The 27,101-nt window shown below is 38.5% G+C and overlaps 1 protein-coding gene across 4 annotated transcripts in view; it reads left to right on the plus strand.

The window, feature by feature from the left end:
- The window catches only part of LOC144797772 (fatty acyl-CoA hydrolase precursor, medium chain-like), a 300,448-nt gene that overhangs the window by 91,403 nt on the left and 181,944 nt on the right, over nt 1-27,101 (plus strand). For all 4 annotated transcript variants that reach the window (XM_078668531.1, XM_078668532.1, XM_078668534.1 and 1 more), the window contains exons 6-7: nt 7,789-7,942; nt 9,631-9,744. In XM_078668531.1, coding sequence (XP_078524657.1) covers nt 7,789-7,942; nt 9,631-9,744 — 268 coding nt within the window. The remainder of the gene's footprint in view (nt 1-7,788; nt 7,943-9,630; nt 9,745-27,101) is intronic.

A 27,101-nucleotide genomic window follows, 5' to 3' on the forward strand; every position in this document is an offset into this window, starting at 1 on the left:
ATTACTGTACGCGAATGATGCTGTTTTACTGTCTCGCACCCAAGTGAGCCTACATAAAATGTTAAATCATTTTGCAGCATTTATGCATGATTTAGGGTAAACACAAAAAAAAACTTTTGTTATGCGATGGTTGAAGTATATCTGGGATTTTATGTTTGACTTAGGCCATCATAAGCTTTTTAGAGATCCAAATAAAATGAGCAGTTGGTAAAGAAAAATGTTGAAAGCAAAAGCCCTAAATCTATTGGAATCTCTCAGACTATCGAAAGAAATAATGAAACAGACAGTACTGCATAACCAAATTATTTTAATTACTTACAGTATGCAACCATACATTATACATGTTTGTGGTCTGTATCATAGATTCCCTTTGACAAGATTCAGACTCAGACACTCCGTACAATAATCAGCTTTCCAACAATGAATGATTGGACAAAAATCATGCAACTGTGTCCCTGAGATGATCGCTCAGAGCAAACAACTATCCATGTGGTTTTATTTTGCAAATTTGCTAATATACAAAGAAAAAATGGATTTTACTTCTCTTAAAAAAGTTAGGTATGAAACAATGCCGCCCGGCTTTTTTAGTGTTACAGTTCCTGGAGAATGAATATGTAATTTGGATTTTATCAATGTTCTTAAAAAGTGTGGTTAAATGTAGGAAATCAATTTACTGTAAGTAAATCATGTAATTAGGGGTGCATCAAAATTCATTTTCATGAACAATTTAAAATTGTAACTCCATTTAATGAATTGCTGTGTTTTCATGATTTTTCTACGGAAATCGAATAAAGCTTTGTTTGATTTGATTTGATTAGTCAAGGATTAACAAGATCACATCACAACACCGATCTCCTTCATGGTTTCTAATCAGACTTTGGATCACACTGCGGCATAGAGACAGTTACTTTACACAAGTAAACTATCCCCACCTAACCACAGAAGATTACACCTGTTAATGATGGACCCCTCAGGTGCCGTTGATACCTTCACCTATTCCACTGTCATCCACACCTAAACTCCTAAATGGGAATGAAGGGCAATGCCATTCAAGGCTTCGCCTCCTCTCTTGACAACCAACAACAGTTCATTCTCTTGGTGACCTCAAGGTCCCAGAAGAACTCCCATCACCTGCAGAGCCCCTGGGAGTTCCATACCATCTGTCATCTTCCGCTTCTAAATGGAGATCTTTGGAGCTCGATTTACTAATGAAAGCTTCATAATTTGCCAATATACTTATGATGCACAGCATATAATAGTCTCTTCTGCTTCACAAATTCAATGCCTGAACACTGACTGCATCTCTTTCAGACTAAGATGCCCAAGGCATACCTGAAGCTCAATCCCACCATGACAGAATTCCTGTTAATTGCCAAGAAAACAAGCAAGAATAGTACACACTTTACTCAATGACATGAACATTGATGACTTCAAATTCCAGCTTTCATTTAATGCCAAGTGAGCTGTATTTACACTGGACGGTACCCTTGAATCTGTTGGGTGGAAATGTAATGTTCCACTCCGCACGACCCCCCTCCTACATTCAAGGGCTTACTACATGCCACAACACGTCTTATCCGGGCATGAAGCAATATGATATCAACTCCATCCTGGTTAGACTTTATTTTCTCCCTTTGCCAGCCCATACGATAATCAAAATAATGACAACATTTACAAAGCCATCATGGCCTCCACCCCCACCTATGTAGCTGAAAGCTTACCATCTCTGGTGGCTCTCAACTCAGCCATAGCCAGGGCGCAATCAGACTAGAGACAAAGAAGCTTAAAGATGGAAGAACAATACAAATGGCCTTTTCAACTATTTACTCTTTACTACTGATCGCATGCCCTTATATCCACCAGGACTGCCGTAGCCATGCTCCATTCCAGGAAACAGAAGAGACACCTTTTAAAGAACGCTGCATCATAATTCAGTAACAGTACATAAACCGGTTACTTCTCAAATCACTTGGTGACTGTGTCTTTGCCTTCTTTGACCCTATATAGTGTTCCCCTGCGTTCGGCTAGGTATGTGCTGTACAAATGCCAGACATGTACATATATATTGCTTCGGTCATAAAATTGTCCCAAATAAGAATATGTCTCCTGCCCAAACTATCTATTTTTGCTTAATTGATTTACATGATATCTTTTAGGACGTGCCCCATAAAACCGAGGTCTCAGTGACATTGAAAGCCTTTCCAAACTGCTGGCTAGTAGGAAACTAACATTGCTCTAAGTTTTAAATGTGCTTATTGGCAGCTAAAACAAGAATGTTAGGGCTTGATTTAAAGTTTGGTGGATAGATTAGTTGCGTCTGGATGGTAGAGGACTTGGCCTCCGCCATCTCGAGGATACTTCGCCAGCCAGGTTTAGAGATCACCAATGGAACTGCTTTCCTCTCTGTACATTGAAATGAACCATTGTCATTTCAATGTACTAAAGGTTTGGTGTATGGATGTCGCTGGCTTTGTCAGCCATACTCCAGACCATTAAAACATTTTTTTTTCAATAACAAAGACTAGTGAGCCCACCACCCTTACAATTTTCTCCCAGAGCATGGGGATCATTATTGTTGTTTTCCTGTTGCTCACCTTTAGTGTTTTCCTGGCAGCATTTGACAGGAAAAGAAAGGCATTACACTACCCAACCTAAATAGAGAAGGATGTTGTAATGTTCCTCCCCCGTCAGGAAGTCAGTGGAAGTATTCTGTCACCAAAGTCAAAGTGGGATCCTTCAATGGAATACTCAAGGTCTCTCCATCTCTAAATGAGGCGGACAGACAGAGGGTTTGGCGGGCAGGGTACTCTGTTCCATTTGCAACAGAGTACCTTGTCTGCCAAACTCTAAACTGGGTCCTAAGTTTGGTTCTGTCAGAGTTCCAACATTACATATTCTTAGATAGGATTGAAAATCTTTGAGATTGATCATAATGACTGGTAAGGTTTGCGACACTGAAAACATCTAGCCAATAAAACAGTTTAATACCCTTGGATTGTCTTGTGTATGTAGGCAAATATAGCACACATTATGGGGACTGGCTCAGAATTCATAGTGATGTGAAAGTTGGATTTGAACCAGACAAAGATCATCTGTATAAGGAAGAGCTGGGTTTAGGCTATATTATTGATCAGCTTTGACTCTGTCCCCTGAAGCTTTGGACAAAGGAGGAGTTAGGTCTAACAGACTGATCACGCAAGATTGAATGAATATGGATAACTCTTCCTTGATCCCATGGATGGCTTATATCTCCTCTAATATGAAATGTTTAGGGAGACCCAAACTTTATAACAATCCAAGAAGTATAGCTAAACCCCATCATAGATTGTACTGTATTGTATTGTAATTGCATTCCTGACGAGGCGTTGAAGTGCTTTTTCGGCGAGTAGCATGATACTCCGGTACCCATAAAGGATTACTGTTAAATTAGAATAGTGAAATATGAAAGTAATTTGAGTGGTGAATAGGTTAGTCAGTTATGTGGATTCAGAAAGATAGCAGAGGGATAAAAGAGGGAAACAGGTTTGCATTTATATAGCATTTGTTACCCCTGATGGGATTTTGAAGTGCTTTGTTCGCATATAGCACTCTACTCCGGAACCCATACATGATTATTGGTGAATTAGTTTAGTGAAATATGAAAGTAATATGAGTGGTGGATATTAGTCAGTTATTTGGATTGAGAAGGATAGAACAGGGAAAATGTTTACATGTATATAGGGCTTGTTAACCCTGATTCTGTGTTGAAGCGCTTTTTTGGCGAGTAGCACGCTACTCCAGAACCCATAAAGGATTAGTGTTGAATTGGTATAGTGAAATATGAAAGTAATTTGAGTTGTGGATATGTTATTCAGTTATTTGGATATAGAAGAGTAGCAGAGGTATTGAACAGGGAAAAAGGTGTGCATTTATATAGTGAATGCTACCCCTGATGAGGTGTTGAAGCATTTTTTCGGCGAGTAACGCACTACTCTGGAACCCATAAATGATTAGTTGTGAATTAGTATAGTGAAATTATAAATTTGAGAAGTGGACATGTTAGTCTGTTATTTTGATTGAAAAGGATAGTGGAGGGATAGAACAGTGAATAATTTGTTTTGTTTTTTTGGAGGTCATAGCAGTAGGAGGAGGCTTGGAATGAGTAAAAAGGGATGTGAAGTGGAAGAGTCAGAGGGAAGAGTTTAAGAAGGCTTGTTCTGGGGGATCGGTATGATAAAAGAGGTGTCAGATGATGGAAGGAGGGGTAGAGTAGGGGGAGTCTAAAAGGGTTATTTTGAGGATCATAGTAGTGGTATGGGGTTTGGGTTGAATGAGAGAGTGGATTTGGAGGGTATATTGATAGAGATATAGGGTGAGAAATAGGGTAGTGCATTGCAAGTAGTAGTAGAAATAGGTTTGAGATGAGTCATATATTTGAGGTAGAAGATATGAATGTCTGGCAAAATATAGAAAGACAAAATATCGACCTACAAAAATATCGAAGCAAAAATTTCGATGTCAACAATATCAACATCCTATCTACAACATGGTAAGTACAAAAATATCGTGAAAAAAATATTGATGTCAAAAATAATGTTTTTTTTAAAATATCGTTTTTTAAAATAAAAAAAAGTAAAATACTGTAAATAATACTTAAACATATAATAAACATAGCTAAACATATTTTATAATATTTAAAATTAATAAGTAATATGTAAAAAAATTAAAACATTAATTAAACACACATATATGTAATATAGATACTTAATAATCAATTGTAATAATTATTATCAAAGCATCAACAATTATACATATTATAAATTACAAATTCATCTATACACATCAAATAATAACATGAATAAAAATTAAATATTTATGCAAAACAAATAAAAAAAAATATTTACTTTTAATATTTTTAAAATTAATCAAATACTACATTAAATAAAACAATACAAAAAATATTAAATAAAGGGAATAAAATACTATTACAACTCCCAAAAAATCAACAGTAAGGAAAATGTTGGATAGCGTAGGGGTAAAAATTACTATTCCAACTCCAAAGAGTGCAACAGTAGGGAAAGTGTTGGATAGCGTAGGGGTAAAAATTACTATTCCAACTCCAGAGAGTGCAACAGTAGGGAAAGTGTTGGATAGCGTAGGGGTAAAAATTACTATTCCAACTCCAGAGAGTGCAGCAGTAGGGAAAGTGTTGGATAGCATAGGGGAAAACATTTCTATTCCCACTCCCGAGAGTGCAACAGTAGGGAAGTATTGGATAGCGTAGGGGTAAAAATTGCTATTCCAACTCCAGAGAGTGCAACAGTAGGGAAGGTGTTGGATAGCGTAGGGGTAAAAATTACTATTCCAACTCCAGAGAGTGCAACACTAGGGAAAGTGTTGGGTAGCGTAGGGGTAACATTTACTAATCCAACTCCAGAGAGTGCAACAGTAGGGTAGTGTTGGATAGCGTAGAAGTGAAAAATAACATACTTATAAATAAATTAATATTAAAAAATATGTAATAAATGAATTATTAAATAAATCTAAACTATTTACAAATACCAATATATAATGATTAAATCATAATTACCAATGAATAATTAATATCCAATAAACTGATTGTTAATACACAACTATAAATGTAACAACTACATATCAATTACTTTACACACTATTCCCCTATAAACGCACAACAAACGTCAATAATAAAATAATACACTTAACATAATTCTCAATTAATCAATTAATAAAAATTAATTACCAATTAATACAAATTATTTACCAATTAATTAAAATTAATTTATAATTCCTAAAAATTAATGAATAATTTAGTATAATTAAATTACTTCCCACTCTATTCCCCTATAAACCCACAACCCACTACAGTACTAAAATACAAAATGAAATTAAATTACATTAAAAAATAATAAAATACATAACAATATACATAAAAATCATATAAAATCGATATTAGTAACATCGATATTACTAACATCGATATTAGTAACATCAATATTACTTACATCGATATTAACAAAATCGATATTACTTACCTTCGATATTTCGTCCCTTCTATATTAAAAAATTCAATATTACTTACCTTCTATATTCTGTCCCTTCGATATTAAAACGTCAATATTATTGTAGGTCGATATTAAAAAATCAATATTTTGTCTGCCTACCAGAAGATATATTGAGAGAGGCATAGGGTGAGAAATAGGGAAGGGCATTGGATATGCTGGATTAGAAGAAAGTAATAAATATATAGATCCCTAAGTACATGGAAAGTATATAAATGCATCAAGGAAGTATATGTAGATTAAAGATATTGATAGAGGTATAGGGTGAGAAATAGGGTAGTGCAATGCATATTCTTTTTTAGGAGAAAAGTAATAAATATATAGATCCAAGTACATGGAAGGTATGTAGATGCATAAAGGAAGTAAGTATATGTAGTTTAAATATGCTTTAGATGAACTCTGGTTTTCAAGTGTTGTTGTACTTTAAATATATATATATTAAACATAATTATTCTACATATTTATGCAAAGTATACACATATATAGGTACATATCTATAGTACAAATAAAGGCTTATATACAGTGGGAGATGCTGTATATTTCTGTTTGCGTATGGTGCTTATGTGGGGAAGAGCCAATTCTGGAGTAGTTTTCTGAAGATAAGGTGGTTGTTCGTGGATCTTATGCTGGGGGATAAAGAGTTCCATCGTTTGGCTGCTTGAACAGAGAAGGATGTGACACCCATGTTTTTTTTCTTGTATCTTGGGATTTTGTGGAGAGGTGCCACTCTAGAGCGGCGGTTTCTTTGTTGAATGTGTTTCGTGAATTTATTCCTGATGAAGAGCATTCCCATACCATGCATCGCTTTTTGTGTAATACAAAGCAGCTTGAACGTGGATCTTCTAACTGTTGAGTATTTGAGTAGTAGTGAAAAGAGATGCTGATGTATTTGTTTTATGAGATGATTTTATTGTATAGTATTGTTTGCGAGTGGAAGTTGTAAGGTAAAGGGGGTGGTGATGTGTTTGTGAGTAGAATGTATGTTGTGTGTAGGAAGGGATGAAGTAGAGATGGACCAATGATGCATTTAGTGACTAGATGGCAGCAGACTGCAAGGTCATAGCACTACACAAACATTCAGTGTGTCATGCGATACTGGTGAAAACTGTTAGTGGACTGGAGTACTATCTTACTTGAAATCTGTCCCGCCACCAGTGACGTCTTTTCACATGTTTTAGCCTTCATTTATTCCTGCAATTATTACGATGATTTGCCCAAAATACAATCATTTGCGATTTGAACTTATACGCCCAATTTTAAAAGCTATGAATTTTATTCAAGTCAAATCTGCATTATTGTATCTACAGTTTTTAAATATATCCACCGTCTGTTTTTTTCTTTCACTTTACTTCTCTGGGGTTCTAATGTAATGAAAATGTTTACTTGTGCTGATGTTGATCTCAATGTTTTGTTAATTACTGTGTTTGTCTTTTATGATTTTTTTTAATCGAATGAAGAGTATTGATAGATATGGACAATTCCTCATTTTTTAACGTAGTCCAGGTAGAACAGTAAATACAGTCTGATCGAAAAGTAGGTAAATGTGGATATGTGTGTGTGTGTGTGTATACAGATGCGTAGATGATCTGCTTTCATTAAATGTGTTGCAGAGAGGTCAAGAATATTTAGGAAATTACTGTAATTGGCAACGCTTTACAATGCTGAGCAACTCACAGCTAAACTTCTTTTGTTTTTAAATAAATGTGGTTGGTCACTGTTTTTTTTTTAGTACTGGTGATGAGCATGCTCATGGTAACTGGGGATTGCTGGATCAGGTGGCTGCTTTGCAGTGGGTTCAAGAAAATATTTTTTATTTTGGTGGGAATCCAGACTCTGTGACCATATTTGGAGACTCTGCGGGAGGAATAAGCGTCTCAGCTCTGGTAAGTTTTTTAATAAGTACCATAATGACCCAAAATATCTACGTTCCAAATCAGAAATATTTATGTTTGTATCAGTTTTTTAATAAATCCACAGCCTTAAAGCAGATTTTGGAATTTTGAGAGAGTGGCACATATTTAGAAATTCAGCAAAATTAAAGGGTAAATCTGGTAATTGTGATCTTTGATTCAAATAAATCGGATTTGAAACTGTGGTGTTTCAGCCCTTATTGTTCTGTCTTAATCTAAGCCAGAGGTTCATGAAAACAGTTATGTATTTTTAAAAACAGAAAACACAGTGACAATGAACCGCTCTGTAATGGACCATCAGTAAGGTTTTTGTCACTCATATTCTGTAGGTGTGAAATGGGGAGGGTGTTCAAATAGCTCTCAAATTCCAACTCACCGAGGGGACTTTTATATTTTTAGGGAGTCCCTTTTGCCAGTAGCATTTTGACAATCATGGGTTTGATCAGATTTCAAAAAGCAATAGCTAAAGTTATGCCGATTTTATAGAAGTATTGTCAGAAAATATGTATGTTTGTCATTCTGGCAGCTTTGATGAATCTTTTTAACATGGGGATGGGATGGCATCAAAAAGTTTGAAGAGCATTGCTCTATGCCAATGCATGATGGGTTATAATTGAAAAGCCATATTTCTAACCTGTAGTGCTGTATCTGTGATATACTTCATATGAAAGCTATGCACTTTGAAAGCTACAAAATGTTCATTAATGCAATGAGAATTTCTGCTGCATTTCAGTAGGCATCTCAAGGTACACCCAAATTATGGAACTCAGTGATCCTCGTGGTATGTGGACTATATAGCAGTGTAAATAAGTCGGAATAAATTGCATTGTTTTACTATCAATGGGACGTGAATGGATGTTATAGACAAAAGACCCAAGCTTGAGTAGTTCATCACTGGCAGCACTCATTTGCTGTTACTTAGACATCTATAATTGTATGTTTTATTTATCCCAAGAGGCCCCTTATAATCTGTTAAAGTGTTCAGACTCACAAGGAGCCCTTAGGAAAGATGGCCCACCCTAAAAAAAGCCTCCTCATGCTATTTCCAGTGATCCTTGCCTCCTGCTAAACGCCATAAACTAAATGAAGACGATGCACAAAATCCTGCTTCATTCCCATAACTTACACTAGGATTGTCTTGAAATCCATTCAACATACGAAGTTTATTTCACCCTCCCACACCTTTCAGGCATTTATCCCTCTTGAATTTCCTATATGTTTCAACAAATAGCATACGTGTCCTGAACACCCCCTCCCCATGCCTCCACTACCTTTCTCTGATCTTCAGTTCCCTACAATATGGAATACAACGCCTTTGTTCTCTTTTAGAGAGCAGTAAGCAGGCTTTGGTCACAAGCATGTTGAAAGTATACCAGATAAGTACTTGATCTTTCACAATGTCCACCAAGCTTCTGCAGGATGTAGAGGAAGAGAGGAAGACGTCAATGCATTGATTTCCAGGCAATAATTCACATCAGGGGAAACAGTTTTGGAATTTGTTTTTGGGAAAAGTGACAGCGGTAAATAACTAAAACAGATACATCTGAATATTCTAAACTATGTTTGTTAATGCGCTGTTATATTTATTAATGATTCTTGATCACGTTTGAAATGTTATAATGTCTGCACCATTTAAATGTAAAACAATCTTTATTTGGCAGGTCCTGTCTCCCTTGTCCAAGGGGTTGTTCCATAAGGCGATATCTCAAAGTGGGTCAATATTCTTTCCAGGCTTGTTCTGTACCGAACATGAAGTCATACTCCTCATTCGTGATGTAAGTTTTTTGTATGGGGCCAATAATTTATGATATGTGTGAAGATTTTTTAAAGAAACCTGTTTTTTCTTATAATGAGCTACACATACCTCTTAGTCATTTTAGAATTCGAGCCTCGTCTGATTCCCCTGACTTGGTGAACGTGACAATTGCATTGAAAGACAACTGATGGTAAAGTCAACAAAAAGCACATGGAGTTAGCTATCACAAAGGAATCAGAATTATGGGCCAGATGTGCAAAGTATTTTTATGGTTGCAAATTCTACGATTAGTGTGGCCCCAAAAATTGTGTTTACAATGTACTAATCCCACTTTAGGAGTCAGTAAAGTTCTTTCAACTCCTAGAATTGGTTTAGAAATGGACAAGGAATCACTATTTGGGGCATGTTGTAGGCGTCTTTTTCAAATAACAATTTGTATTGATATGTATCAATGGATAAGGACCGAAATAGAGATCAGAAACCACTGAAAAGTTACCGACCCCTAAATTGGGGCAGTAACCCATTAGCAAAAAGGAATAGGTCTCCTTGCGGCCTCTTCCACTTTGTGAATGTTAAAAAATGAATTTTTGGTGGGAAGTAGATAGTGGTCCACAAAACTACTGCCAACTTTGACACAAACTTTAGAAAAAGGAAACTTTCCTTGATGGAAAATGGACTGCATTTAAAAATAGGTTACTTTATTGAAAATCAGTGACAGACATTCAGGCTTGCTGTCCCTTGCAGCCTGCCATCCCTGTGATAGTGGTGAATTCGATTGAGCTACAATGTGCAACTTTCTTAATGAATAGTAATTAGGTAGGTTAGATTGTGCCTTAATCTAATTGTTTTTTTACGAACTGACCTAATGATATATAGGATGGTTCTTAAAAATATTTAATGGTTGCATATTACGATCAGCATTCTGCTATAAGCAATAGGACATCTGGCACTGGGTTCTTCTGTTCTTACATGAATGAGGCACTCCAATGAAAAGGTTGTAATACAGATTTGGAGGGTGTTTTTTTGTGTTCACAGATTTTAGCCAACAGCCACCAAACACAACCTTTACAAAACCCTGTTTTACTCTCTGAAATCCCTGTTGCTATTACAGGAACCCTCTGCTTTCTAATCACTCATAAGCAGTGCTTTAAATGGGCCAGTACTGCCCGGCACTGAATTCTGGCACTTTTTTATTTTGAGAGGGAAAGTACAAGCACTTCTCAAGACAAATGTAATACTTTTAATTGGAGAGTACCCGTACTTCTCAGAAACAAGCAGGTACTCTGGTACAGAGTACCTGCAGTTATATTTTTCCATTTCAAGTATGGTGACCTCTGCCCCACCTTTTGCTCCTCAAGCCTATGGTTATAACTCTGATAATGCATTGAAGTCTGCTGTCCAGACCCCAGTACCTATGCTCTCTCTCAAAACTGTTATGTTCAACTTTGTATTCGTAAATTGGCAAAGACTTTACCCCCTAGTATATTGTTCCAGGGGTACCCTGGTCATAGGTGGCATAGGGGTTCCCAGGACTGCAGCATGGTTGTGTGCCACCCTTTGCGACCCAAGTAAACTGCTAACAGCAGGCCTGCCATTGCAGACTGCAGGAGCAATGCAAACTGCTCGAACTCGACTGTGCCCTCACCATGTATGGCACTGTCAATACACTCTTTTAAATATATGTCAGCCTCAGGAGGCAGAGTTGCATTATATTAAATGTGTGCCCAATAAACAAGTATAGGCCTATATGTCCTTATAGTGATGTTCCGTATTGGAAACTACTATAAGTGTCAGCAGTCCATTGGATAACATGGGCTTTGACCCGGGCATTCTTGATTTCGGCCCATTATGGTATCGCCAAAATACATCATGTTTGGAATCAAACAACGTACCTTCTCACCCCTGACATGAATCTTGTGCCCTTGGTGATTTGACATGCACCCAGATGGCTACGTTAGAGGTTGCCCATCTGGTTGCCCCAACTTCTCTGTGCTCCGGCTGTCAAACCCTCATTTCTCGTGCCTGGTGCAGTGTAGACAGGATTCTGACAGATTCTGACCTCCTGCCAGGCAGTGTGATCATTCACAGGAGTCAGGGATAAAGGCTTGAGCAGGAAGGAGGTCACACCTCCCTCCTCCTAAGCAGTCTACTGAGGTGGCACATCAAGGCGGTGAGCATCAAAGGCTGCACTGCCTCTGATATGCATCAGGACTTTCTCCCAGTGGAGAAAACAATACTCCGCAGGCACATTTGTACCCGGGCAGGAAGGAAGTGAGTTAGTCAAGGAGGTGTACACCCCTAGAAGGCTAGCTACTCCTCCAGGGTGAGCAGCATGGTCTGTCCACTAAAATTAGATTTCTGCCGTCTTTTGAGGTGGCAGAATAGAGTTTACTGGGTAGAAAAGGTAACCTACACCCCTGAATGTGGTTACCCCAGGCAGGGTCGGCTCTAGGCTCATAGCGGCCCTGGGCAGGGAGCATAGGTAGGGGGCCCTGGAAGAGGGGGTCCGGGTGGGGCAGAGCCCCCCCGGAGCTCAGGAAGGTGTTTTAATAAAACGTCCAGAGAAGGTGTTGGATGGCCAGTACCTGCGGCTGCACCTACCCTTCCGAATTTGTCTCAGAATAATTTTTTTAGGAGGAGGAGGGTATTGTGACACACAACGTGAGGGATTGACACAGACGGCTGCAGTGCCAGGGCCATGACAGGGGCCCCAGACCCACAGCCCCCACAGAGAAAGAATCGATGGCCTCTTTGCCCGGAAAAATTTGCGCCTGTTTTACCTAGTGCATCAGCAGTAGTCTGGCCGGAGGATTCTCCATCTTTAGGTTTCCCTTGGGTGACAAAGTTCAGGATTGCTCCTTCCTGTGTTGCTACGAAAGCCTGCTCAGCCGCCTTTCTCTTTTGTTTCGAATAACCAGATTTGTGTACTCTCTCATTTTGCTTGCAATGTTATATACGCCTGTACCAGCGGGCCAGCAGTGGGCAGGGAAAAAAGAAGCCAATCAGGAACCAGGAGGAACGCAGGTGCGGAGGCCAGTGAAGAGGGGGGGGGGGTCAGGGTGTTTGGAAGTGGAACAGAGCCTGCCAGGAGGCTGCCAAATCCCTGCCAGGGGCTGCCACGCAAATATGTATTCATCCTCAGAGGAATATTATATTAAGGATATATATTGGCGTAGCGGCCCCTGGAGTTTGGCAGGCCTGTGGAGGTGCACAGCTTGCACATGCCTAAGGCCGCCCCTGCCCCAGGGGCAGACTAGCTGCAGGGAATAGCTGTCCATTGGCTACTTGCTACCACACCCCTAATTCACCTAAATCTAGGATTTAAGGGACATCTCTGACACCAGAACCTCAGTTCTGAACAATTTGCATTGAAGAGGACAGAAGATGGAGACCCGTGTCTGCGACAACAAGGCTTGCACAAAGCAAAGAAGTGATACCCTAGGCCTGAGGCATCCTGAGGAACTGCCTGATTGATACTCATCCTAGTCTATCTCTTGGTACCCCCAGACAGGGGGACTCCTGTGGAAGCCTGAAGCACCCCCAATCTCCCCTGGACTAGTCCCCACCAAACTGCAGGTAAAACAACACTCAGAATCCAACAACTCGCTGTCCATTAGGTTCTCTGAGGGATCGCCCAAATCCAGATGATCTATTGCATTGGGGGAATTGTAGTCCAGTCTTCCATGAAGTTGAAGCTGTTACCGTCTTTCCCTGGACCTCCAGATGTCGAAGATGCTCCCAGCTGAGCTTACCCAGGCTCCACAGGCCAGGTAAAATTCAACTATGTGGCTTAGTTCTGTGACCATGCAAAACAAATAGGAGGAACCCCATATATTTTACAACAGGGAAGGGGGTTAGAACAGTAGAGAAATTTGTAAATCCCTGTCTCGCAAGACAGCAAATCGCTGGTTTTGGTGCTTATGGAGGTGGTCTGGTTTAAGAGGGATGGTATTCTATACCATTCTCTACAGGGGTAGGTGTACCTACTAGGTGGAGCACTATCTTACAACTTCATGAACTTACAAACGCACTCAAATATACCAAACTAGAAAAGGATTTTTCATTAAAAATTGATAAGGATTTATTACCTCCCAATTGGGTTACAATCTAACACATAATCACAATTTAAAAGAAATTTTTAAAAAAAACACATAACATGGTTAAACAATCTTATATAAAGTCAAAGATTAGTAAAACAGTCGACGCAGCGTTTCGGTGCTTTTTCTTTTTTCACACCTTCTTCAGGACTTTACAACATTTGACTCCATTATTTCTAAAAATAAATGAAAGCGTTTTAGTATTTCTTTTTTTATACAAGTTCATCAGTCTACCCTAGTATTACCACTACTCATTGTTAGCCACCTCTAGATCTCCCAGACCACTTAATTCGAACAACGTGAGATTTTCTTGCATAGGAGAACTCAGATAGGAGGTCCTATGACTGGCTTCACATTCTTATAGGGACTGTGTTTAGTTTTTATACATCACTTTCTTTGATAATAGGATGCACTATTTGTTAGGCTTTTTGAGATAACATATTCATCATACCTGTATTATCAAATTGATGCATTTCAAAATAGTTCCACTTGTATGTGCGTGATGCTCAGGTATTTCAATTCCCTTGAGCTATATTAATAATAAACAACAGAAACTCGATTGAGTGACAGGTATAAAAAGATCATGTCTTAGACTATTCAGTTCATGGACAGTTATCAAAATTACCTCAAAGTATAAGCAACTCTGTATTATATATACACGGAGGAGCCACCATCAGTCAGGGCGGAACTTCTTATTGTCTTTAAACCTGGAAGTGTATAAATATCCAGGTTGAAATGTATTTCACTGGGGTCCTTAATTCATTCTTTTATTAATTAGACGACAGCCGATTTAGGTAATCCTTATAGCTAAAGAACCAGGTTACTAACCTTGTTGTGTTTTTTGCCGATATATTATGGACGTCCGCGGCAGTTATATGATACGCGGCTCCACTTTCAGGGTTTCTTTCATCCACGGTTCAAATCTCTATAAGTATATTAAGAATAACCGTTTTTTAATGTAAATTTCACTTTTGAGTTCACAATTGTGCTACTCATACATAGATTCGTGCTATGTTACTATATCATTTTAGGGTGTGCAAATTTACAGTGAGGGAGAACTTATGTCCCTGTTATTTGGCATAGTTATCTGAAGATTGTCCCCACTTAATTGGACTAGGGCATTTTCTATATACATTTAAAAACCCCAAAGTAGACAAACTGCAGTCTTGTGCTTATGAAAAAAACTTCCCAGACTGCTCGTTTTTTTGAGGATATTATATTCAAGGGTTTTACCTATCAGGACAATTTAAACGAAAACAAAAAACGGGTCCCCTAATTTTGAGCCAGCATCTCACCTTATATTTTGAATGTGGCCTCCCTGCTCCTCCGTGTCAGCGTCCTCGTGGAAATTCGAAGAGTGATGCTCCTGTTATGGAGCACCCTTTTTATATCCGGAGTGCCAGGCTCAACCCGGAAGTAATATGGCTGTTTAAAGAAACGCCGTTTTGTCTATAATTTTAATGATTTAATATCGCCTTAATGTTCAAGAAACAAAAGGATTTCACACGGGATCGTGTGCGAACGTCAAATTTCCGCGTTCTTTCGAATTACAGCTATTTGTATTAAAAAACGGGGACTTTATCAATTTTGAAAATAACGTGATTGAACCACGCAATAATTTTTGAAAATGAATTGCAGTTATGATTAATCTCAATCTTTGTATCTTGCGATACAATGGCAGTATTATTTGGAATTGTTGCCGCTTTTATAACGGCCGCCATCTTGGAACGGGTACAATCCCATACCATTTTTGAGAGATACATACCCTTGACAGTAACGAGTTCGGATCGGGCAATAATCCACATACTCTCTAACTTTTAGCTGTGTTTGACCTTCCATTCCTTACACCAGTATTATGTGACTTCTGAATATAGTGGTAATATTCGATATTGACGCCGCATTACTAACGGCCGCCATCTTGGAATGGGTACAATCCAATATCGTTTCTGAGGGATCCACTCACATCTTAAAATATCGAGTGCTGGTCCTACAATAATACACACATAATCTATAAATTTCACTGTGTTATTACATTGAATTCTCAAGCGCCATATTATACAAGTTTCGGAATATCATTCACTTTGCCTATATCAAGGCCTATATCTTTTGGCATATTACTCTCTATTGTTTTTCAATATGTTATCGTCTTATATTAAATTGTTTTACATTCACCCCTCGTTTTGAATTGTTAGCTTAACCACATTGTTGAGTAATACACATTATGTTATGTACATTGAAGAAATCACCATTTAGGATCATTGTATCAGTGTCATACATTAATAATACATTAATAATACAAAAGAATACATGAAATAACAGAAAAAACGAGTTATAAATCTATTAGAAACTGTATATCCAGGATCTATATTTTACCTATATGGGTGCCTACTAGAAATAACATTTTTACATAAGCACAGTTGGTACTTTCTGTGGAATTCTTTTGTGAATCCTATAATCTGTGTAGTTTCAGGGTAGTTATACATGAATCACATAGTTCCCGTCCATTATATAGATGGAGTAGGGAAACACAGGGACAAAGTGAGGGTCCTTTGACCTTACCCTTTATATCCTTCACTGTGTATTTTTCTGTTTATATTTTTTCTGATTTATAAGACCAGTCTCTCCCATTCCTCTCTGTTGTTTAATCCAGTACGGAAGGTATTAAAGAGAGACATGTAAAACTGCTCTCTTTTCTTTCGTTTATTGTCCATGTTGCCACCTCTGGTGTTATGGGAAATAACTTCTATTACACACCATTTTAGATATTCTACTCTATGGTTGTGTGTTATCCAGTGTTCAACGAGAGGGGCAGATTTTTTGTTAGTTCTAATTGCGGACTTGTGTTCCGTTATTCTTGTTTTGATTTCTCTTCCAGTTTCCCCTATGTAAGCTTTGTCACAAGGGCATTTCACCATGTAGATGAGGTTTTTTGTTTTACAATTCACAATTTTTTTTATATTGTGCTCTACACCATTATATGTTACTGACCTGCCTTTCATTAAGGATGTGCAATTTGAGCACATATTGCAAGTGAAATTCCCGACTGGAAGTGGAGTATTATTAATTGTACTACTGTTGGTACGAGTTTTTTCTTTATAGGTATGGACCAGACAGTTCCTAATTGTTCTGTTCCGCTGAAAACTGAACATGGGTTTCGGTATCTTCTCGCCCGGTTTTGTGTTCAGTAACGACCAATTCCGGTTTATAATATTCTTAATTTTGTTGCTAGCTGCACTGAAATTTGTTACAAAGATTAGTCTATCTTTTGTGTTGTCCACTTTATTCTCGTCATTCTTTTTCTCAAAATTTGTCTCCCTATTATAGTACTTTGCTCGTTTGTAAGCTCGTCTGATTAGACTTTTTGGATATCCCCGCTGTTTCAATTTGTCAGATAAAACATCTGCGTGTTTGTTAAAATCTTGTATGTTGGTACAGTTTCTTCTAATCCGCAGGTATTGTCCGAACGGTATATTGTTTTTCTGACTATTGGGATGGTTGCTCTGATAGTGCAACAAGGTGTTTCTATCCGTGGGTTTGGTGTAGAGATCAACACCTAGGGTACCATTATTTGCTCTAATTCTGATGTCTAGGAATTCTATTGTTTCCTTGTTTATATTAGAAGTAAACTTCAGATTTCTGTCACCCAAATTCAACCAGAGGATGAATTCGTTGAGTGATTCTAGGGTTCCGGACCAAATGAAAAAAATGTCGTCGATATATCTCGACCAGTTGGTGATGTTTTCACTAAAAGGAGCCAAATCATTAAAAATGTGCGCTTCCTCAAAGGCTGCTACATATAAACATGCTAAACTTGGGGCACAGGTGGCCCCCATGCTGGTCCCCTTTGTTTGTTTAAAAAAACTGTTTTTAAAAAGAAAAATGTTGTTTTTTAATATAATTTCCGCACACTCTACTATGAAGATAGCATGTTCAGTTAAATCTTCTGATCCTTCTTTTAGGAGGCCCTCCAACATTCTGATGGTATCATCCTGTGGGATGTTTGTATAGAGGGCCTCTATATCTAAAGTAACGAGGACGAGATAATTTGTATAGAGGAATATAAGTTTTAAAAAAATGTGGCACCCATTATTCCCGCACTCTACGGACTTCCCAAAGTCCACAAAAGCATCACTGATCCACCAATGAGGCCTATTGTGTCGTCGATTGATTCCGTCACAGAACCTCTAAGTAAATACATTGATAAATTCCTTCAACCAATTGTATGCAAGCAGAAAGCATATATAAAGGACACCACTTGTATGATCGAAAAAGTGGAAGGTGTGCCATATGACATCACGTCACAATGGCTAGTTACTTTAGATATAGAGGCCCTCTATACAAACATCCCACAGGATGATACCATCAGAATGTTGGAGGGCCTCCTAAAAGAAGGATCAGAAAATTTAACTGAACATGCTATCTTCATAGTAGAGTGTGCGGAAATTATATTAGAAAACAACATTTTTCTTTTTAAAAACAGTTTTTTTAAACAAACAAAGGGGACCAGCATGGGGGCCACCTGTGCCCCAAGTTTAGCATGTTTATATGTAGCAGCCTTTGAGGAAGCGCACATTTTTAATGATTTGGCTCCTTTTAGTGAAAACATCACCAACTGGTCGAGATATATCGATGACATTTTTTTCATTTGGTCCGGAACCCTAGAATCACTCAACGAATTCATCCTCTTGTTGAATTTGGGTGACAGAAATCTGAAGTTTACTTCTAATATAAACAAGGAAACAATAGAATTCCTAGACATCAGAATTAGAGCAAATAATGGTACCCTAGGTGTTGATCTCTACACCAAACCCACGGATAGAAACACCTTGTTGCACTATCAGAGCAACCATCCCAATAGTCAGAAAAACAATATACCGTTCGGACAATACCTGCGGATTAGAAGAAACTGTACCAACATACAAGATTTTAACAAACACGCAGATGTTTTATCTGACAAATTGAAACAGCGGGGATATCCAAAAAGTCTAATCAGACGAGCTTACAAACGAGCAAAGTACTATAATAGGGAGACAATTTTTGAGAAAAAGAATGACGAGAATAAAGTGGACAACACAAAAGATAGACTAATCTTTGTAACAAATTTCAGTGCAGCTAGCAACAAAATTAAGAATATTATAAACCGGAATTGGTCGTTACTGAACACAAAACCGGGCGAGAAGATACCGAAACCCATGTTCAGTTTTCGGCGGAACAGAACAATTAGGAACTGTCTGGTCCATACCTATAAAGAAAAAACTCGTACCAACAGTAGTACAATTAATAATACTCCACTTCCAGTCGGGAATTTCACTTGCAATATGTGCTCAAATTGCACATCCTTAATGAAAGGCAGGTCAGTAACATATAATGGTGTAGAGCACAATATAAAAAAAATTGTGAATTGTAAAACAAAAAACCTCATCTACATGGTGAAATGCCCTTGTGACAAAGCTTACATAGGGGAAACTGGAAGAGAAATCAAAACAAGAATAACGGAACACAAGTCCGCAATTAGAACTAACAAAAAATCTGCCCCTCTCGTTGAACACTGGATAACACACAACCATAGAGTAGAATATCTAAAATGGTGTGTAATAGAAGTTATTTCCCATAACACCAGAGGTGGCAACATGGACAATAAACGAAAGAAAAGAGAGCAGTTTTACATGTCTCTCTTTAATACCTTCCGTACTGGATTAAACAACAGAGAGGAATGGGAGAGACTGGTCTTATAAATCAGAAAAAATATAAACAGAAAAATACACAGTGAAGGATATAAAGGGTAAGGTCAAAGGACCCTCACTTTGTCCCTGTGTTTCCCTACTCCATCTATATAATGGACGGGAACTATGTGATTCATGTATAACTACCCTGAAACTACACAGATTATAGGATTCACAAAAGAATTCCACAGAAAGTACCAACTGTGCTTATGTAAAAATGTTATTTCTAGTAGGCACCCATATAGGTAAAATATAGATCCTGGATATACAGTTTCTAATAGATTTATAACTCGGTTTTTCTGTTATTTCATGTATTCTTTTGTATTATTAATGTATTATTAATGTATGACACTGATACAATGATCCTAAATGGTGATTTCTTCAATGTACATAACATAATGTGTATTACTCAACAATGTGGTTAAGCTAACAATTCAAAACGAGGGGTGAATGTAAAACAATTTAATATAAGACGATAACATATTGAAAAACAATAGAGAGTAATATGCCAAAAGATATAGGCCTTGATATAGGCAAAGTGAATGATATTCCGAAACTTGTATAATATGGCGCTAGAGAATTCAATGTAATAACACAGTGAAATTTATAGATTATGTGTGTATTATTGTAGGACCAGCACTCGATATTTTAAGATGTGTGTGGATCCCTCAGAAACGGTATTGGATTGTACCCATTCCAAGATGGCGGCCGTTAGTAATGCGGCGTCAATATCGAATATTACCGCTATATTCAGAAGTCACATAATACTGGTGTAAGGAATGGAAAGTCAAACACAGCTAAAAGTTAGAGAGTATGTGGATTATTGCCCGATCCGAACTCGTTACTGTCAAGGGTACGTATCTCTCAAAAATGGTATGGGATTGTACCCGTTCCAAGATGGCGGCCGTTATAAAAGCGGCAACAATTCCAAATAATACTGCCATTGTATCGCAAGATACAAAGATTGAGCTTAATCATAACTGCAATTCATTTAAAAAAATTATTGCGTGGTTCAATCACATTATTTTCAAAATTGATAAAGTCCCCGTTTTTTAATACAAATAGCTGTAATTCGAAAGAACGCGGAAATTTGACGTTCGCACACGATCCCGTGTGAAATCCTTTTGTTTCTTGAACATTAAGGCGATATTAAATCATTAAAATTATAGACAAAACGGCGTTTCTTTAAACAGCCATATTACTTCCGGGTTGAGCCTGGCACTCCGGATATAAAAAGGGTGCTCCATAACAGGAGCATCACTCTTCGAATTTCCACGAGGACGCTGACACGGAGGAGCAGGGAGGCCACATTCAAAATATAAGGTGAGATGCTGGCTCAAAATTAGGGGACCCGTTTTTTGTTTTCGTTTAAATTGTCCTGATAGGTAAAACCCTTGAATATAATATCCTCAAAAAAACGAGCAGTCTGGGAAGTTTTTTTCATAAGCACAAGACTGCAGTTTGTCTACTTTGGGGTTTTTAAATGTATATAGAAAATGCCCTAGTCCAATTAAGTGGGGACAATCTTCAGATAACTATGCCAAATAACAGGGACATAAGTTCTCCCTCACTGTAAATTTGCACACCCTAAAATGATATAGTAACATAGCACGAATCTATGTATGAGTAGCACAATTGTGAACTCAAAAGTGAAATTTACATTAAAAAACGGTTATTCTTAATATACTTATAGAGATTTGAACCGTGGATGAAAGAAACCCTGAAAGTGGAGCCGCGTATCATATAACTGCCGCGGACGTCCATAATATATCGGCAAAAAACACAACAAGGTTAGTAACCTGGTTCTTTAGCTATAAGGATCACCTAAATCGGCTGTCGTCTAATTAATAAAAGAATGAATTAAGGACCCCAGTGAAATACATTTCAACCTGGATATTTATACACTTCCAGGTTTAAAGACAATAAGAAGTTCCGCCCTGACTGATGGTGGCTCCTCCGTGTATATATAATACAGAGTTGCTTATACTTTGAGGTAATTTTGATAACTGTCCATGAACTGAATAGTCTAAGACATGATCTTTTTATACCTGTCACTCAATCGAGTTTCTGTTGTTTATTATTAATATAGCTCAAGGGAATTGAAATACCTGAGCATCACGCACATACAAGTGGAACTGTTTGGAAATGCATCAATTTGATAATACAGGTATGATGAATATGTTATCTCAAAAAGCCTAACAAATAGTGCATCCGATTATCAAAGAAAGTGATGTATAAAAACTAAACACAGTCCCTATAAGAATGTGAAGCCAGTCATAGGACCTCCTATCTGAGTTCTCCTATGCAAGAAAATCTCACGTTGTTCGAATTAAGTGGTCTGGGAGATCTAGAGGTGGCTAACAATGAGTAGTGGTAATACTAGGGTAGACTGATGAACTTGTATAAAAAAAGAAATACTAAAACGCTTTCATTTATTTTTAGAAATAATGGAGTCAAATGTTGTAAAGTCCTGAAGAAGGTGTGAAAAAAGAAAAAGCACCGAAACGCTGCGTCGACTGTTTTACTAATCTTTGACTTTATATAAGATTGTTTAACCATGTTATGTGGTTTTTTTAAAAATTTCTTTTAAATTGTGATTATGTGTTAGATTGTAACCCAATTGGGAGGTAATAAATCCTTATCAATTTTTAATGAAAAATCCTTTTCTAGTTTGGTATATTTGAGTGCGTTTGTAAGTTCATGAAGTTGTAAGATAGTGCTCCACCTAGTAGGTACACCTACCCCTGTAGAGAATGGTATAGAATACCATCCCTCTTAAACCAGACCACCTCCATAAGCACCAAAACCAGCGATTTGCTGTCTTGCGAGACAGGGATTTACAAATTTCTCTTAGTTCTGTGACCCACACCGCCTTTACACTGTAAGGGTACAACGCAACTCGACCTGCAAGTGACCGCTTGTCACTAATGGTTTTTCCAATTGACCGCAATGTTACATTTTCATTGTATTGTTTTGCACTGATTTTATATTGCTTCAAAAATATATAACTCCGGTTGCATGCATGCAATTCCATTTATTTTGGTGTCTAAATTAAGATGAAAATGCACTCAATGTTTATAAATTGGTGTCTGATTTCTCTTGAGTCGTGTCAATTACTTATCATCCACGTTGGTACTCTGAAGTGCTTAACATATGTTCCTCTAATAAAGCCTGACTGCTGTTTGCCACTTTACCAGGACCGAGCTAAGGATTTTCATAGTGTGAATCCAAGGACCATCTTTGGGGTATTGTGAAGGTATTACATGGTGAGAACTAACCCCCAACCTATATAATACTCCACTTTCCTGCAATAGTTACTCCTCCGGTAATGCAAACGCCTTCTGACCACTGAAACCCCGTTAACCTTCAAAGTTGGGCCAAGAACTTTAGGTAAATGGTTAATTTTTAAGCTAGGGCTAGTTTAATTAATCTACATTTTGTAAACTGTTCTTGCACCTTTTGTCCTGTGACATAACCGTCACTCTGATCCAACTTGTTTGAACAGCGTTTTTTAAAATCCTATACGTTAAGTATAATCTTCATACAAACCCCACCACTGGTTGTTTAGACCTTTGTTAGTCGAGGAGGAGAAAATACTTGAAGCTATTATTTATATTAATTTCCATAGACAGTGATAACCAATTGGAACTTCACAGGAAGCAAGAAAGTGATTTGAAATAAATTAAAAAGGGATTTATTAGCAATTGAGTTTAATCGAGTTGATAAGTACATTAAGCAGTCACATTTTACTCATCATTATTACAGATATAAATAGTCAAGAAGTAAATATTTCAAAATAAGATCAAATAAAATGTATACGAGAATTACAAATAGAATTCAAAATATGCAACAAGTGTATTCCATAAAGGACAATCCCTCATCCATATTTAAGAAGGATAGGTCAAGAATGGCAACTGGTTTAAGGAAATAAGGTAAGGTGTCAGCTTCAGAAAACCAAATAAAATTTCTGATGAGAGAATAAGAATGCATAGTCATAACACATAAGCACTCAGGCTGTGGAAATTAGCAGAGGCAAGAAGGGTCTTCGGAGCTCTAAAGCAGCAAGACTCTCTGTGAATGAGTGTGTGCTCTCGCTCCAACTAGAATAGGTAACATATGATATTATAGTTCAGCTAAACTCAAATTGCAACATTTCAGCTTGTTTCTACTCTCAGGAACCAATCCATCTTCCCCAGATGCTGTGAACAGGTAAACGTCCATTTTCCTATGTTGTTACAATGGCCCATGCAAGCAGGGCCAGCTTTCGAGCTGGTGGCGCCTTGTGCGAGAATCATTTTTAACGCCCCCCACACACAATGACCTCCTCATCGGGTTCTCTCACTACCACCAGGCAAAAGTGCCCCTCATCTCTCTAATCATAAGTTACAGGTAAACACAGTGTCCCCTCTAAGATCAGCGCCCCCTCCACAGGTCAGCCCCCAGTGCAGCTGCCCTGGTCGCACTGCCCTAAAGCCGGCCCTGCATGCATGGCTACGTCCTTGAATTGTTACACTGGGCAGAATATCTGGTACAGACAGCCCTTCCCACGAGCCACACTTTCTGGCATCTTCTGCTCCTCCCAGTGGGAACCTTACTATAAGATGTTTAATACATAAAAAATGCCTATATAAGCTAATAGAAGGCTTCTGGAAAAATACAGCATTTGCAATGGGAAGAAAAAGAAAAAACTTAGCTTGCAGAACAACCGCAACAATGACTGAGCAGGAATCTTAGCCTCAAACAAGCAAAACCAGCATTCAAAATGGCATTAATATTAGTTTAACTTAAGTAATGACAACATGTTAACTCAAGTGGTTGTTTATAATAGTATTGTTACCTACCACAAATTATATGGTAAATATGCACACATTATTTTATGTTGGAAATCACATATTAATTCATTCGTTTTAAAAATGAAGAATTACACTCCATAAAGGTAGTGGCAATAATGGAGTCACAAGGCAGCTTATTCAGCTCCATAAAAAAAAGAAAAAACAGCTTCCTTGGAATAAACCCTCAAAGAAAATGCCAGAGCTGCAATATTGCAAGTCTAGCCAATGCAGTATGTGTAGGGAAAGTTAATGGAGGCCCAAGACTCATGAGGAGCTGCACATAACTGAACTGGCAAACCACAATAACAAAAAATATCAGAGGGTCAAGGAAGCATTGGAAGATTTTGTCTGTTGATAAAGATCCATTACTCAATTGAGCTGCCTGCTATTTACTTATGTGCCACATGATCTGAATCCCAGGTCCTTGACCCTCAGTTGGATAGAAATGTGGTCTTTGAACATTATGTGTACATGCATTGGTTGTACGTATCCTTATTTTTAAGCATGAGAGAATAGGACATTGTAGGTCAGCCTAATCTCCCTGAACTTGGAACCATTTTAACCATTGCACATATCACAGTTACCATGTAATGGTGAGAACAGAGCTGATATTACCTAACCTGAAACCAATATGGCCTGCTCCTCTTCTGTGCTTCCTGAATGCCTGACTATAAATCTTGAGCATGATCATCAGTTTCCAAGTGAGAGGGACTTTGATTTGTGAGCATCCTAACATGCTTATTCCATTTCTTAGCACCCTTGGCAGCCTATTCCTTGACAACAGAGACTTGGTGAAAGTGTCATTGGTCATCTGAACGATGTCCAATATACCAATTACTGACATTGAAGCTAGGACACCCACTGAATTCATAATTTGTGTTCAGTTCCCTGTGTCAACAAAGAGCCTTCCTTTCTGTAGTGTCTGATTCCCATTTCCCTTTGGGGTTGTTAGCTTTTGGATTTGGTGTGAGCACTGCAGTTTGGACTCTTCCCAAAGTGTGGTCTATGGAATATTAGGACAGAGGGCAAACATGGAATGTACCCCTTGTCTGGCTCCCAACCACCATTAACTAATGAGTGGGAATTGAAACTCTTCGAATAACAGCAAGACTCCCAGAAAAATGCTGAAGTATTTGCCATCATTCCCCATAGTATAATAATTAACAATTAACTTTTATAGCGCCTGTTAGACCTGGCACCTTGGCGTGGTTCTGTCTTCCATTTTTTGCTGTTGCCTCATGTGTTTTTGCTGGTTATAGATGGTTTGGGCACTGTTCCACTGCTTTCCAGTGCCACAGTACTCCCTATGGTAAATTGATGTATGGATTAGTGACTCCATGATTGGCTGGTTGGTTTACTTGTCAGACCCAAGTACAGTGCACTGAGTGTGCCCAGGGCTTGTAATCCAAATGCTGCTGGTGGGTTTGCAGCACTGGTTGTGTCACCCACAGAAGCAGCCTGTAAAAGTGTGCCTCAGGTCTGCCATTGCAGAGCCTGTGTGCAGTCTGGTACTGCCATGTTGACTGGGCAAGTGCACCCACTTTCCAGTCCCTAAACCTTCCCTTTTGTTCATTTCAGACACCCCTATGGTAGGCCCAAGGACCGGGTTGCATTGTAGGTAAAAGGTAGGACAAGCCCTGATGTGTGTGGCATGTCCGAATAGTGAATTATTACCATTTCCATTTTCTTTTTTTCACTATTGCTAGGCTACCTGTTCCCCATAGTCCAGAATGGGCAGTTTGAATATTACGTCTTATAATCCTAACTGACTCAAGGAACCAGGTGGAAATTCGTGTTTAGTATGGCTGATCTCAGAATGATAAAATACATCTTTTAGTGAAGTTGGTTTTAACATTCTGTGTTTGAAAATACCACTTTTAGAAAGTAGGTATTTTCTTGTCTAACCATCCAAGCCTGCCTCTGCTAGGTTGTGTATCCTTTGTCTGGAGTATGAGTGACAGGGGTTGGGGGATTCCAGGAGACAGGGTGAGTCAGCACAGGACTGAATAGAGAGATCTACATGCAGACGGATGGGAGGAGTTGCCCCTGGGACCTGAATAGGGCTGTGCTTTCCATCCAAAATGCTGGCTCCACCTCCTGTGGTGCGTCTGATGTCCCTGCCCTGCACTGTGAAAGGAAAGAAGGAGCCATGTAAACAGAGTGCTCCAGGACTGATCAGAACTGGTTTGGGCTAGGCAAATGCCTCTCTGCCTTCAGAGATCAAAGAGAAACTGTATATAAAAAGGGGGACCCAGACCCCAGAACTTTAGATCACTTTTGGGAAATAAGAAGACACCTTTGCTGAGGAGAGGAACCAGAGAGACTGAGGAGAGACTATCCCTAGCCTGATGTGCTGCTTGGGGGATTGGCCTGCAGTGGTTGCCTGACTGCCAATGAAAGGAGAGGGGAACTTTGTGTGTACTTTCATCAACTTGAGAAGGATATCCAAGGGCTTGAGAAAGAGCTTGCCTCCTGCTGAAGTCTTAGGGACAACAGATTTCCCCCACCAGCTCCCCAAGAGTTCTTTGGAAATGCCTGCAGTTGTGTTGGGCTTTCTGAGGAACTGCATGTCGTAAGGAGCTGGAAGCAGGACTCACAAAGAAGAAGCATGTCGGCACCGCAGCCACTGTCATCGCATCGCCAGAGAAGAGAATCGACATCGCATCAGACGCTGCCGTATCAACGGAGAAGCCTGTCGCCGCTGCTGCAACTGTCGCATCATCA

This window comes from Lissotriton helveticus, chromosome 12 (genome assembly GCF_964261635.1).
Source record: "Lissotriton helveticus chromosome 12, aLisHel1.1, whole genome shotgun sequence".
Classification (NCBI taxonomy): domain Eukaryota; kingdom Metazoa; phylum Chordata; class Amphibia; order Caudata; family Salamandridae; genus Lissotriton; species Lissotriton helveticus.